Source organism: Lingula anatina, chromosome 1 (assembly GCF_051362555.1).
Source record: "Lingula anatina isolate TDL-2025a chromosome 1, LinAna3.0, whole genome shotgun sequence".
NCBI lineage: Eukaryota > Metazoa > Brachiopoda > Lingulata > Lingulida > Lingulidae > Lingula > Lingula anatina.
In genome coordinates, this window is record NC_141767.1 from 71618349 (window position 1) to 71632995 (window position 14647).

The 14647-nt window shown below is 37.5% G+C and overlaps 1 protein-coding gene across 6 annotated transcripts in view; it reads right to left on the reverse strand.

Annotated features, from left to right (window-relative positions):
* Positions 1 to 34: 34 nt before the first annotated feature.
* LOC106168965 (rhotekin) overlaps positions 35 to 14647 on the reverse strand; it is a 30478-nt gene continuing 15865 nt past the window's right edge. For 5 of the 6 annotated variants that reach the window (XM_087012246.1, XM_087012265.1, XM_087012251.1 and 2 more), the window contains 12 exons: positions 10557 to 10750; positions 9552 to 9601; positions 9190 to 9243; positions 5992 to 6112; positions 5503 to 5662; positions 5010 to 5047; positions 4651 to 4748; positions 4443 to 4543; positions 3471 to 3599; positions 2691 to 2856; positions 1586 to 1711; positions 35 to 1379 (listed from right to left, as the gene is read on the reverse strand). In XM_087012246.1, the coding sequence (XP_086868372.1) occupies positions 1189 to 1379; positions 1586 to 1711; positions 2691 to 2856; positions 3471 to 3599; positions 4443 to 4543; positions 4651 to 4748; positions 5010 to 5047; positions 5503 to 5662; positions 5992 to 6112; positions 9190 to 9243; positions 9552 to 9601; positions 10557 to 10750 (1428 nt within the window). In that variant the 3' untranslated portion in view covers positions 35 to 1188. Of the gene's footprint in view, positions 1380 to 1585; positions 1712 to 2690; positions 2857 to 3470; positions 3600 to 4442; positions 4544 to 4650; positions 4749 to 5009; positions 5048 to 5502; positions 5663 to 5991; positions 6113 to 9189; positions 9244 to 9551; positions 9602 to 10556; positions 10751 to 10905; positions 11103 to 14647 lie in introns of those variants that run through there. The other variant, XM_087012258.1, reaches the window with a different exon arrangement.

Genomic DNA, 14647 nt, shown 5'->3' on the forward strand with positions numbered 1-14647 from the left:
TTATTCACAGAACATATAAAACAGACACGGCCGGCATGATATAAATAATGGTTATATTTACAATTGAGGGTATTACATAGAAATACAGTGAATGTTATCTGGAAATACAGTATTATACTGCTGCACTATATAAATATCTGCCCTCACATCTGCTAACATAGTGAACAATGATATCTGCCCTCACACATGCTAACATAGTGAACAATGATATCTGTCCTCACACATGCTAACATGGTGAACAGGGATATCTTTTCCTGGAATGCTCACAATGACAACTGTCCAGGACACATTGACCATAGTTAGAAAATGACTAGATAAAATCTTCCTCCATGTACATGTAAATCACATAAAAAAGCTCTTATAAAACTTAATTCTTAAAAAAATGTTGGAAGAACATACGAAAGGCAGCCTTAAAAGTAAACAATTCATGACCACAATGAAACAAATCTGAATCAATGAAAAAGGCTACAGTATACCCAAAACTGAGGGTATGTTAAAATGTATTCTTAAACTAGGTATACATTTCTGCTTAAGAAGATTTCAAGCAAATAACCACTTTGTGTTTATGAAAATCACATTTCCTTTGTTCTGCAGGTCAGAGTGAAAAAGTACAATACTAGATCTCTGTACACACTCAATGCCTTGATTACCAATTGTTGTCGAGTCCATGCTCCATTGGCACAAAATACTTTGTTTATACTTGAAAACCTCCATCAATAAAATAAAAACAGTCTAAAAGCACATAAAACAAAAAGGTATGATGGAAGAAGACTGAATCTGAAATCAAAGAACAATTTAACTTTTTCTCAGACACATACAATGCCCTAGTACATTTCACTCTGAACGGCAACAATTAATAAGAAAACACTGCAAACTTGACATGAATTGATTTGGCATACTTCTGCCACATGGCTTGTACTTTCTACTTCAGAATGAGATTCTGTCTTTGTTGCAGAGCATTGTGGGATACCTGGCCTCCATTTTAGCACCAAAACTGATCCACGTCCTTCATGGTCAGTGCACCCATCATATGTCACAGGCCAGGGCCATGTATTTTATACATTGTTTGTAGAGCTCAGAACAGGGAAGCCCTTGCTAGGCTGTGTTAACCATGTTCATATGAAGTTTGTCTTTGAGCCAGAACAGGGAAGCCCTTGCTAGGCTGTGTTAACAACAGGAAGTTAATGTCTACAATTCAGAACTGTCCCTGCTGTCGCTGGTACTACTGGTCCTACTGGAGTGCCTGGACCGTCCATAGCATGGCTGGACATGTTGGTCATCCTCACTGGTCAACCGCCGTAACATGAGGGTCAGTGGGGAGAATTCTGGGTGGTCATCTTGGGCTGTGACAGAGGATGTGTGGGTCTTCTTCACAGAGGCTGGAAGTACAGCAAGATGACATTGGTTTGCTGGTTGTACAGTATTCAGTCTTGTATTTAAACAACACAGAATCATAATGTATAGCATGGGTTATAATAATGACACACAAAAAAAAAACTTTTCCACTTAGTAGGTATTTTTACTAAAATTGCAGACTAATTGCAACTCTCCTCACATCCTGGCACAGGATCTATGACACACTTACGTGTACTTCCATATGGGATATCTCCATGTGTTGAAGAGGCTGAACCTTTCCTCATAAAGGTGGGAATCTTGTTTTCATTCGGTGGTTTGATGGTCATTTTATTCTCACACACATGCTGCCATAATACTGAAACAAAACACAGTAAATCTGTTGGTGAAATTAGTAATTAACAATAATCATCTATATCAGCAAAAGGCAGGTGCTCTGAAATGATTGCCACATTATTAAGACAATGAAATGACACTATGGAGCTGTGGCCACTTTGATCCCTGCATAGACAACCTACCTTGATCTTGGAGGTGCTGCTGTAACCCCTCCCACCCTGTTGATCCCTACATAGACAACCTACCTTGATCTAGGAGGTGCTGCTGTAACCCCTCCCACCCTGTTGATCCCTACATAGACAACCTACCTTGATCTAGGAGGTGCTGCTGTAACCCCTCCCACCCTATTCATCCCTGCACAGACAACCTACCTTGATCTAGGAGGTGCTGCTGTAACCCTTCCCACCCTGTTGATCCCTACATAGACAACCTACCTTGATCTAGGAGGTGCTGCTGTAACCCCTCCCACCCTGTTCATCCCTACATAGACAACCTACCTTGATCTAGGAGGTGCTGCTGTAACCCCTCCCACCCTGTTCATCCCTACATAGACAACCTACCTTGATCTAGGAGGTGCTGCTGTAACCCTTCCCACCCTGTTGATCCCTACATAGACAACCTACCTTGATCTAGGAGGTGCTGCTGTAACCCCTCCCACCCTGTTGATCCCTACATAGACAACCTACCTTGATCTAGGAGGTGCTGCTGTAACCCCTCCCACCCTGTTGATCCCTACATAGACAACCTACCTTGATCTAAGAGGTGCTGCTGTAACCCCTCCCACCCTGTTGATCCCTACATAGACAACCTACCTTGATCTAGGAGGTGCTGCTGTAACCCCTCCCACCCTGTTCATCCCTACATAGACAACCTACCTTGATCTAGGAGGTGCTGCTGTAACCCTTCCCACCCTGTTGATCCCTACATAGACAACCTACCTTGATCTAGGAGGTGCTGCTGTAACCCCTCCCACCCTGTTGATCCCTACATAGACAACCTACCTTGATCTAGGAGGTGCTGCTGTAACCCTTCCCACCACATCTGCCAGTCTTCCTTGGACTCTGCAGCAAATGTGTACTGTTTCCTCTCTCCAAACACATTGGCAGAGATGTAGAGAGTGTGTGGCCGTACCATAGTGCTAGGGTCTGCCTCACACACCTGGGTCTCCTGGAATAGTACACAACACTGGTAACTCTCTGACAAATATGACATGCAGTCTGTGTTCCTATGACTAATCACTTCATGTTTCATGTACTAGTTATGACAAGAGATGTCCTTAGAGTATTACATGTAGCCCACGGTGAAAGACGCATGCCCTGGGGTAGCACTAGCAATTTTTTTTAGCTTAGCCAAATTGCTACTTTTTCGCCACTATCTTTTCCAGATGGTTTTAAAAATTTTAACTACAACAACTCAAATCAACCCCATTTTGTTTAGCCAATCAAGTCAGTTCTGGCTAAATTGGCCAGTCTTAGGGCTACCCCAGTATGCCTGCAACTAACATGTCATATGGCTAGAAAATACCAACAAGAGGATAATTGCCTCTGTATTTTGCTAGGACTGCACTGAAGCATACAACTTGCATAAGCAATAAAACAAGTGTAATTATACTATTGTTTGAAGCACCAACCTTTGAATAATAAACTGGAGTTTCTGATGTTTTCACTTAAAAACATAAACAAACATCCAAAAAAATGTGTCATTGCTATAGCATGCAAATTATTCAAATTATTCATTTATTTCAACAATAAATACATGTAAATATGTGTCATGTGTCTTACTTTAGTGATAGGAATGGCTGCGTCTGGCATAACCATGTGCATGTTAGCTGGGTTGTTCCAACAGTTCAGTTGTAGTTCCTTCAACACACACCAATGTCTGGTCCAATCATCTGACACCCCATCTATGTTCTAAAACAATAACAATAACAACATCATCTCACACCCCATCAATGTTCTAAAACAATAACAATAACAACATCATCTCACACCTCATCTATGTTCTAAAACAATACAATAACAACATCATCTCACACCCCATCTATGTTCTAAAACAATAACAATAACAACATCATCTGACACCCCATCAATGTTCTAAAACAATAACAATAACAACATCATCTGACACCCCATCAATGTTCTAAAACAATAACAATAACAACATCATCTCACACCCCATCAATGTTCTAAAACAATAACAACATCATCTGACACCCCATCAATGTTCTAAAACAATAACAATAACAACATCATCTGACACCCCATCAATGTTCTAAAACAATAACAATAACAACATCATCTGACACCCCATCAATGTTCTAAAACAATAACAATAACAACATCATCTGACACCCCATCAATGTTCTAAAACAATAACAATAACAACATCATCTGACACCCCATCAATGTTCTAAAACAATAACAATAACAACATCATCTGACACCCCATCAATGTTCTAAAACAATAACAATAACAACATCATCCAACACCCCATCAATGTTCTAAAACAATAACAATAACAACATCATCTGACACCCCATCAATGTTCTAAAACAATAACAATAACAACATCATCTCACACCCCATCAATGTTCTAAAACAACAATAACAACATTAAAACTACAGAATGGCCCACATTATTGTATGAACTAATCTGGTTTTATTTATCTACATTTCCTTACCTTAACATAAAAGTATCTACTGAGTCCTCTGATATACAATATGTTGAAGTATAAAGATAACAAGTTCCTTACCTTTATATACAAGTACCCAGTACACGTCTCTTCTGACATACAATATGGCTGCACCGCCATACGACAACACAGGTTACCAAAAAGTGGAAGCTCACAAGATTCTGAAATATATAATTAAAAATATAAATAATCATTCTTTTAGTAAAATACACATCCTGGGAAAATCAGTATTTAGATTAACTTTGGTCTTACAAAAAATTGCTTTTACCTTGTTGTGATTCTAAAGTGATATCATACGTCCTGGTATGTTCTGAGGCATCAGACAGCCTCATTGTGCTGTAGCCTAGCAACTCAAACTTTGGACCCCTGCAAAAATAAACAAGACAATAGAACTGCCTCCTCAGAGAACCATCATGGGATAAAGTTGTGAATTCATTTATAATCTCATCTTATTGACAACAGTTATTAACTTCTAGGATCACCTGGGATGTTGTATCAGTATGTTATTTTCCCACTAGCACAATGCCAGCTTACTAGAGTCCTGTTAACATGCTGTGACTTCCAATACTAGTCCGATACTTAGGAATGTCAAGGTATTCTCTTGAACAAGAAATTATTTCTACTCACACAGTCATGTTTCCTGCCAAGCTTTCTGGATCCTCTTTCTATAACAGAAAAAACATTCATATCTTTATTAATTTCTCTTCTATTTAATTAATCAATGTTTCTGTCACTGCTTATATTTATTTAAAGAAATCTATTTTGCCTTATAAGTCACAACCTAGCAGTGTGATATTTTTCATGAAAGTTTAAACTAATTTACACTGCAGTCAGCTAGGTTCACACAACCACCTGGTGTGTCAGGTGTACCAGTACAGGTACACACTGACCACACATGACCAGGAAGGGACCACAGGTGACCAGTTAGTAACCAAACATGACTATTCAGTAACGACCAGTAGTGATAAGACACGACCAGGAAATGACAACATGCTGCTGTGAGGGAGAAAATATGCTCTGAACTACAAATTTTAAGTTACACAAAAAACATTGAAAAAAAAAAAAAAAAACAGTCACAGGAGTCTGAGAAGGAGTCTCCTTTGGCACTGTGTGAACCTACCAGTCCTGAGAGCCGTTTTCCAACACTTCTTCCCATTGAGCTGGAGACATCATGAATTTTCTTCTTTATTTTCTTGGGTGTGCTTGCTATAGTCAGGTCATCCCACAGCTTGTGACAATAGATCTCTGCACGGCACTCAAAGTCGTGGGGAATGTTTTGGCTAAAAAAGAGTAAATGGTATATATAGACCTGGATATAAGATACCATGAAATATTCCACCTTTCATTATCAAGGTCCCACTAAAATACTACACAAAATCACACATTTTTGTCTCAGACCACTAGCACACTTTGTGATCAGGGAGTAGAAATATTTAATTACTGCTACCTATATATTTTCATTTTTCAGGTGCATGCTAGTAAAGTATTTGTTCTACATTTCTTTTCAAGATTGGAACTGGCATTATTTTGTAGCTGAATCTTGCACTTTTTAGTGATCAAAAGTTATAGGAAAATAATAAGGTCACCATATGTAAGAGATACTACTTACAAAACAATGGAATCTTCAAAGGTAATATCTGTGCAAGTCCTGTCTACATCTTTGATGAGTGAGGAGTCATAAATCTCTGTCCCAATCTTTAATAAAACAAATACTGCATAGCGACGATGATCTGAAACAAATGATAGAAAGAGCCATTAGAATTAATGACTATTACAGCTCTTTCATCCAGTAAATAAACATTCATGCAATATTATATTTATTGATATACTCTAAAACTACCTGTCCAGCAACCACCTATTTTACAGCCTCGTACTTAATGTCATTTGACTAAATTCAGTTTAAGCTGACTTAATTGTATCTTAATTTCTGAAGCAGATGCAGTTTAAGCTTCCTTCAGTCATTTCCTGGTCAGTGAACATCTACCTCTCAGAACTAATCAAGACTATGTTATCTAGACCTATTATCTGTGGACAGGTTGATTGAATTAGGTGATCTCCATTTGGCTTCATTAACCCACCAGCCTACAGCACTACTATAACTGAGAGAACTGAGAGTTTGCTATCAACTGGCACTGTTCTCTGCTTTCTACATCACCTCCCTGTGTAATATCAGTTCATATGTATTGTGCTAGGCTCCATACAGTTCAAGCCAGTTCTTTTTCTGCCCCAGACTATATCTTGTATGTGTAGACAATATTACTATTGATCTATGCCAGGGTTTGCTTCTTTACTAATGTGTAATGCTGTATAATTCAGCCTGAGGGGCTGGGTGAATCATAGCCAAGGTTTGTGTGTAATCGTTATTATCATGTCAGCTTTATTCTCTCTCTAATGTACAGCTAGTTCTCTACTGGGACATTAAGAACAGGTCACTACTGCAGGCACTAAAGAACAGTTTTATTCTCTCTCTAATGTACTGCTGGTTTATTATCATGCGAGTTTTATTCTCTCTCTTATGTACTGCTGGTTTATTATCATGTGAGTTTTATTCTCTCTTTAATGTACTGCTGGTTTATTATCATGTGAGTTTTATTCTCTCTTTAATGTACTGCTGGTTTATTATCATGTGAGTTTTATTCTCTCTTTAATGTACTGCTGGTTTATTATCATGTGAGTTTTATTCTCTCTCTAATGTACTGCTGGTTTATTATCATGTGAGTTTTATTCTCTCTCTAATGTACTGCTGGTTTATTATCATGTGAGTTTTATTCTCTCTTTAATGTACTGCTGGTTTATTATCATGTGAGTTTTATTTTCTTTAATGTACTGCTGGTTTATTATCATGTGAGTTTTATTCTCTCTCTTATGTACTGCTGGTTTATTATCATGTGAGTTTTATTCTCTCTTAAATGTACTGCTGGTTTATTATCATGTGAGTTTTATTCTCTCTTTAATGTACTGCTGGTTTATTATCATGTGAGTTTTATTCTCTCTTTAATGTACTGCTGGTTTATTATCATGTGAGTTTTATTCTCTCTCTAATGTACTGCTGGTTTATTATCATGTGAGTTTTATTCTCTCTCTAATGTACTGCTGGTTTATTATCATGTGAGTTTTATTCTCTCTTTAATGTACTGCTGGTTTATTATCATGTGAGTTTTATTTTCTTTAATGTACTGCTGGTTTATTATCATGTGAGTTTTATTCTCTCTCTTATGTACTGCTGGTTTATTATCATGTGAGTTTTATTCTCTCTTTAATGTACTGCTGGTTTATTATCATGTGAGTTTTATTCTCTCTTTAATGTACTGCTGGTTTATTATCATGTGAGTTTTATTCTCTCTTTAATGTACTGCTGGTTTATTATCATGTGAGTTTTATTCTCTCTCTAATGTACTGCTGGTTTATTATCATGTGAGTTTTATTCTCTCTCTAATGTACTGCTGGTTTATTATCATATGAGTTTTATTCTCTCTTTAATGTACTGCTGGTTTATTATCATGTGAGTTTTATTCTCTCTCTTATGTACTGCTGGTTTATTATCATGTGAGTTTTATTCTCTCTTTAATGTACTGCTGGTTTATTATCATGTGAGTTTTATTCTCTCTTTAATGTACTGCTGGTTTATTATCATGTGAGTTTTATTCTCTCTTTAATGTACTGCTGGTTTATTATCATGTGAGTTTTATTCTCTCTCTAATGTACTGCTGGTTTATTATCATGTGAGTTTTATTCTCTCTCTAATGTACTGCTGGTTTATTATCATGTGAGTTTTATTCTCTCTCTAATGTACTGCTGGTTTATTATCATGTGAGTTTTATTCTCTCTTTAATGTACTGCTGGTTTATTATCATGTGAGTTTTATTCTCTCTCTAATGTACTGCTGGTTTATTATCATGTGAGTTTTATTCTCTCTCTAATGTACTGCTGGTTTATTATCATGTGAGTTTTATTCTCTCTTTAATGTACTGCTGGTTTATTATCATGTGAGTTTTATTCTCTCTCTAATGTACTGCTGGTTTATTATCATGTGAGTTTTATTCTCTCTCTAATGTACTGCTGGTTTATTATCATGTGAGTTTTATTCTCTCTTTAATGTACTGCTGGTTTATTATCATGTGAGTTTTATTCTCTCTCTAATGTATACAAGTTGGTGGGCATTGAGCACACTGTAAACTGTATAGCATTATGTTATGACATAACCATGTTTATTTCAATTTTTTTTAAATAGATAAAGAAAAAAATCCAAATGTACCAAACCCCCATTACTTTCTATTCAGTGGTCAAACACACTCCTAAGCTGCACTTCATTTCCTTCATGGCAAAGGGAGATAAAGAAAACAAACTTGCCTCCTTCTTGAAATCTGACAGTAAGTGTATAGATACATATAGAAAGGTGGTGTCATCAGAGTGGATGGTGATAAGTTCAGACAGGTATTTTACTGTCTGTGGTAACAAGCTGTGGTAACACACTGGCACATTTACCTGAGCCATTTCACAGCCAGTCAGCACAGACATTCTCATCTTACTAATACTGCATTATTACTGATAATTAGGGTCTCATTAACCATGCAGGTGAAGATTAAGAAAATTACTTCCTCCAAGTATTAACAGAATAAAGAGGGAACATGGACTCAATCCTGGATAACTTTGTGTCAAATAACTGGACACCTTCAATTTAAACTTTCAGTCAATTATAAATTTGGAAAACAAAATCCTCAACCAAAGAGGAATCAATGTGTTTTGCAACTTGTTGAAATGCACTATGCTTGTATGAAACCAAAAAATCCACTTTGTTGCAACTTACCTCCTTTGTTCTTGAAATGATCTGAATCCTTCCACATTAGAGGAATGCGTAGGTCTGCAGAGAAAAATAACACAGTGAGACACAAAATACAATAATAAGCACACTGGTGTCTCTTGTACCTCACATTTAAACTACTATTATCATGTAATCTATCATCATATAATACTGTTTATTTATAAGACAGTTACTAAATACAGCTTAATAAATAAACAATTGAAGAAGAGCAGTGCTGTCTTCATAGTAGTCAAAGCAATCAATTATTTGCATGTGTTCTTTGAAAGTATTCAGCTAAGCAGATTAACATAGCAACAAAAAGGCATTAACTTCTCAGCATTCTTTGGGGGAATAAACTGCTGTCGTACCTGAGATGCCTACTCTTCCTTTACAGGGCACCTGGTTGCCTGCCGTGGATCTGAAACAATGACACATGACACAGTGCAATCTGTCAGGCAGGGATTGTTTTCAATACAAATATGACATGAAAATTAGGAGTTAAGATAATGTCTTTCACATTACATCAACTAAGGTAAGTATTCTGTCCTTCAAATAAAAGCAAGGGGGTTAGGATAATGTCTTTTAAACAATAACTAAGGTGAGGATAATGTCCTTTACACAAAAGCTTGGGGTTTAGGGTAATGTTCTTTATTCAAAAGCCAGGGGGTTAGAATAATGATCTCTACAGAAAAGCTAGGGGTTAGGGTAATGTACTTTACACAAGAGCTAGGGATTAGGGTAATGTCCTTTACACAAGAGCTAGGGGTTAGGGTAATGTCCTTTACAAAAGAGCTAGGGGTTAAGGTAATGTCCTTTACACAAGAGCTAGGGGTTAGGGTAATGTCCTTTACACAAGAGCTAGGGGTTAGTATGTACTTTGCACAAGAGCTAGAGAATAGGGTAAGGTCTGTCACATGACAAGTGGGAGATAGGGTAAGGCTAGTCACATGACTAGTGGGAGATGGAATAAGGTCTGTCACATGACAAGTGGGAGATAGGGTAAGGTCAGTCACATGGAGACTGGGGGTTAGGATGATATCATTCTCAGCACCTGGGAGATGGGATAATATCATATTTACAATGACAACTGGGAGGCAGGAATTCAGAGAGTCACGTAACACTCTGAATATAGGATGTCAGTAAGTATAATGGCAAGTTATAAAAACATACACCATATGACAACTGCATGTCACAGATTCTTCACATGAGTTTAAATATGTTTTTATGCACACTGAATTAAATGTCAATAAAAAATGGAATTTTAAATTCTCTGATAAAAGTAACCATAACAACAGTGGGGAACCACAAAATATATAAGCTAGACGAGGCAGGCTGTTTGTGATCCAGTGGCCACAGCCCTAGAGGATACTCACTGTTTCTTCCCCATCACTTCATCTGTCTTGCGTTTCTGTAGCTCTGACATGTAAGCTATCATCCTGTGGTTGGAGGACAACAGGTTCTTGGCTGCCTCCAACATCTGTGCCGGGTGTTTGGAGGCGGCCAGGAGTTTGGCCGTGCCGTCTCGCATCTTGATCTCATGGTCAATCTTCTGCTGTAGCTCTAGGTCCTAAAACACACGACAATGCACGCGTTACTAGCTACTAAATACCTGTATCTCATTCCACCAATATCCATGAACAAGAAAATGAGTTCTGTAGAAGAGAACATAACACCAGCAGACACCAGTGTAACCAGGCAATGAACAACACACTCACAACTTACTTGAGGATTTAGCTTTACATTTTTCTGTTTGGCACGTTTTGTACGCTGAAGAACAAATGAAAACTTGAGCATTTTTCTCTTCACATCTCTCCCTGCTGCTGTCTGTGAGCTGTGTGAGCTGCATACTAACAGTGCCATTAACCTGTTCTTAGGGCTTAGATATGCTATTACTAACTTGGATCTGCATACTAAATTCAAGGCAGTAAGCTTGTCTTCATCAGTGTACCTATCATTAAAGGGGGCTGCTGGGAGGTGCTGCACCGCCCCCTATTATGTATATTACTAATCTTGGCCATCTCCCCCCAATATCAACTTGGCCACCAACCTGGGCACTTATTATGGTCTGGAGGGAACAAACCTTTACTTCCTCAATGGACAAACACAAATAAAACAAACTGGCAACTAGGTTTGGTAAAACATATCATGTAAAAAAGAAATAGGAGACAGTGATACAAAGAACCAGACATTTCTTTTCATTGATGTTCTTTGTATTTCAACTGTCTTCCTTACTTTTACTTGGAGAGTTTGAAGTTTTATCACTGCTAGAGGTGGAATGGAAAAGCTATGCAGTCTGCCATTCTTGTCAAGTGAATACTGTGTGTTCAGGTGACACCTGCATGGCTTTCCTTCAGGCAAACGAAGAACAAGCTGACATCTACTACCCTGATATCACTGATGAAGACTGCCCATCACTAGTAAATATTACATCGATGGCTATCATAATCCTTTATACTCGGAAAAGGGACGTGGCTTTATAATTTATGTGGGAAATGACATGATATATAAAATAAGAGAGGACTTGTGTAACACGGAGTTGGATTGCCTTTGGATTGAATTACAGCTTAAATATAAAAAGCTTCTGTATGGTATTTTTTATAGATCTCCAAGCCAAACTGCAAATGAAAGAAACCAATTTATAAGTCAATTATCTGATTGTTTCTATAGAGCTAAATTATCCAGATCTGACGGAATAATCATCAACGGGGACTTTAACGCCCACTCACGGAACTGGTACCTGGGTGGAAGGGATGATGTTGCAGGTGAATTGCTACATGATCTGTTCTCAACCCATGGTCTGGACCAGCTAGTAAGAGAACCAACCAGAATACAAGGTGATTCATCCTCGTGCATTGACTTGACAGTTACTGATATCCCAGGGTTGGTTACAAATGTGTCAGTTGAGGCTCCCATTGGATCGACCGATCATAGCACTCTCGTGTCCTCATTTGATGTTTTTCTGCTTAAATATAAGCCATATAAGAAAATAATCTGGAAATATGATCAAGCTAATATTCATGGTCTAAACAATGATATTATAAGCTTTGATTGGGATACCTTTTTTCAATCTCAAAATAATATACACGAAATGACTAGAAATTTTACTGAAAGATTACTCCTTATCTTTAAAAAGCATATTCCTCAAAAAGTAAGAATTATTAAAAGGAATGATTAACCTTGGTTTTCTGATAGACTAAAACATGAAATAAATAAAAAAAAGAAACTTTATGCTAAAATGAAAACCAATCCTACTCCGGGCAATATACTCTGTTATGATACTCAGTCTGTGCTTGTTAAGGAACTTATAAGGGATACGAAGGAATCCTACTTTAACAGTTTAATTGAAAGCCTTGATGAAAAACCTGGCAATGGTCGTAAATTATTTTGGCCGACTATTAAAAACCTTATCGGTTCAAAATACACTACGTCAATTCCAACCCTTTTAAACCATTCGACTGGCCAAATTGCGATTACAGATTCAGAGAAGGCCAAAGTTTTCCTAGATTATTTTTCAGAAAGGTACCATTCCGATGTAGTGACTTCCACAGCATTAGTTAACTTCCCTGATAAAACAAATGCAATTTTGTCAGAAATTGATTTTAATGACACTGAGATCAAAGTAATAATCGATGATATGGATGCATCTAAGGCAAGTGGTCCGGACTCGGTGACGATAAAAATGTTAAAACTAAGCAAAGATGTTGTTGTGAAACCATTATGTATTTTATTTAATTATATTATTCAATCTAACACCTACCCTGACCTGTGGAAAATGGCGTTTATTTGCCCGATTTATAAGAAAGGTGACAGAAGTTGCATAGATAACTATAGACCAGTGTCACTTTTGAGCGTCTTATCCAAACTTTTGGAAAAAATTATTTATAAAAGGATGATTAATCATGTCGTTAACAATAATTTATTGTTTGAAAAACAATCCGGGTTTCTTAAGGGTCATAGCACTGAACACCAATTACTGGCAATTCAAAATTTGATTAGATCTAACTTTAGAAAGGGCCGAGATGTAAGAGGAATATTTCTTGATATTTCAGCCGCTTTTGATAAAGTTCCGCATAGTTTATTACTAATCAAGCTGTCAGCCTATGGTATTAAAGGTAACCTACTGTCACTATTATCCTCTTATTTGAGCGATAGAAAAGTTAAAGTCCGTATCAACGGCACGTTATCTGAATCTTCCAACGAATCTTACATCAACACTAGTGTTCCACAAGGCAGCATTCTCGGTCCTCTTCTTTTTCTTCTATATATAAATGATTTAGCAGACAACCTTTCTTCAGATTGTTTTCTATATGCTGACGACACGTCTATTTTTCAATCTTCTATTCCTTCTAACAGCCAGTCGCACGATGCACTTCAATCCGACCTCTCAAAGCTCGAGGAATGGTCTAACAGATGGAAACTGGAGTTCAAACCTGATAAGAGTTGTGAGGTTATATTCTCTACTAAGGTTACAGCGAATAAATACAGAAATCTAATATTATGTGATTTAACGATACCCCGGAAATCATTCCACAAACATCTCGGATTCGTACTAGATTCAAAACTGTCTTGTGCCAAGCATATAAGTTATCTAACTACTAAGGCCCAAAAGGCCCTGAATCCTCTTAAGTCCCTGTCCCACAGGCTCAGATCTAGGCACTTGAATATACTATATAACGCTTACGTTCTGTCTCTGCTTGATTACTGCGACATCCTATATCACTCAGCAACTAAAAGGAATCTTTCCAAACTTTCTTCTATTCACTATCAAGCTGGTCTGCTTGTTTTAGGTGCTCTGCCCGGTTCGAACACAATCAAAGTGCTTAGAGAGCTGAACTGGGCTACTTTGGAAAACCGTAGAATAATGCATGCAAAAAAGGTTATGTTCACTATCCATCACAATATGGCTCCTACATATATTATTAAAGATTTCCGGTCTTTTAAAAATCTAATAACCCCGCAAACAAGAGAGTCCTCGTATAGAGATTACATCATCCCAGCCAAGTTTACATTTCAGGGTCCTGAATACTTACTCGTGTCTTCATGGAATAGTCTCAGTCTCGAACGAAAGTATACCCCAAATATCGCGTTATTCAAGCATTCTCTGAAATCCGAACTATTTTCTGGTTCGTTATCTACTACCACCCTAAAGTTAGAAAGAAAGAATGAAAAATATCTAAACCGTGCGCGTGTAGATCTATTGTTCAAATCCCAATTATATAACCACAACTGGGACTCGGTAAATTCTCCGAACTGCTCTTGTGGGAAACCTGAGACTATACGCCATTTTTTCTTCCAGTGCCCACAGAGGCAGTTGAAGTATCGTGATTTTCATTTGTCTATTCAGAATGTCCTGGGCGCTAACAATACAAATTTTAGAACGCAGCTTGATAAGATTTCTTTGTTTCTACACGGCCACAAAACTTTAACAACTGGACAGAATGATAAAATATTCGATATTGTCTCG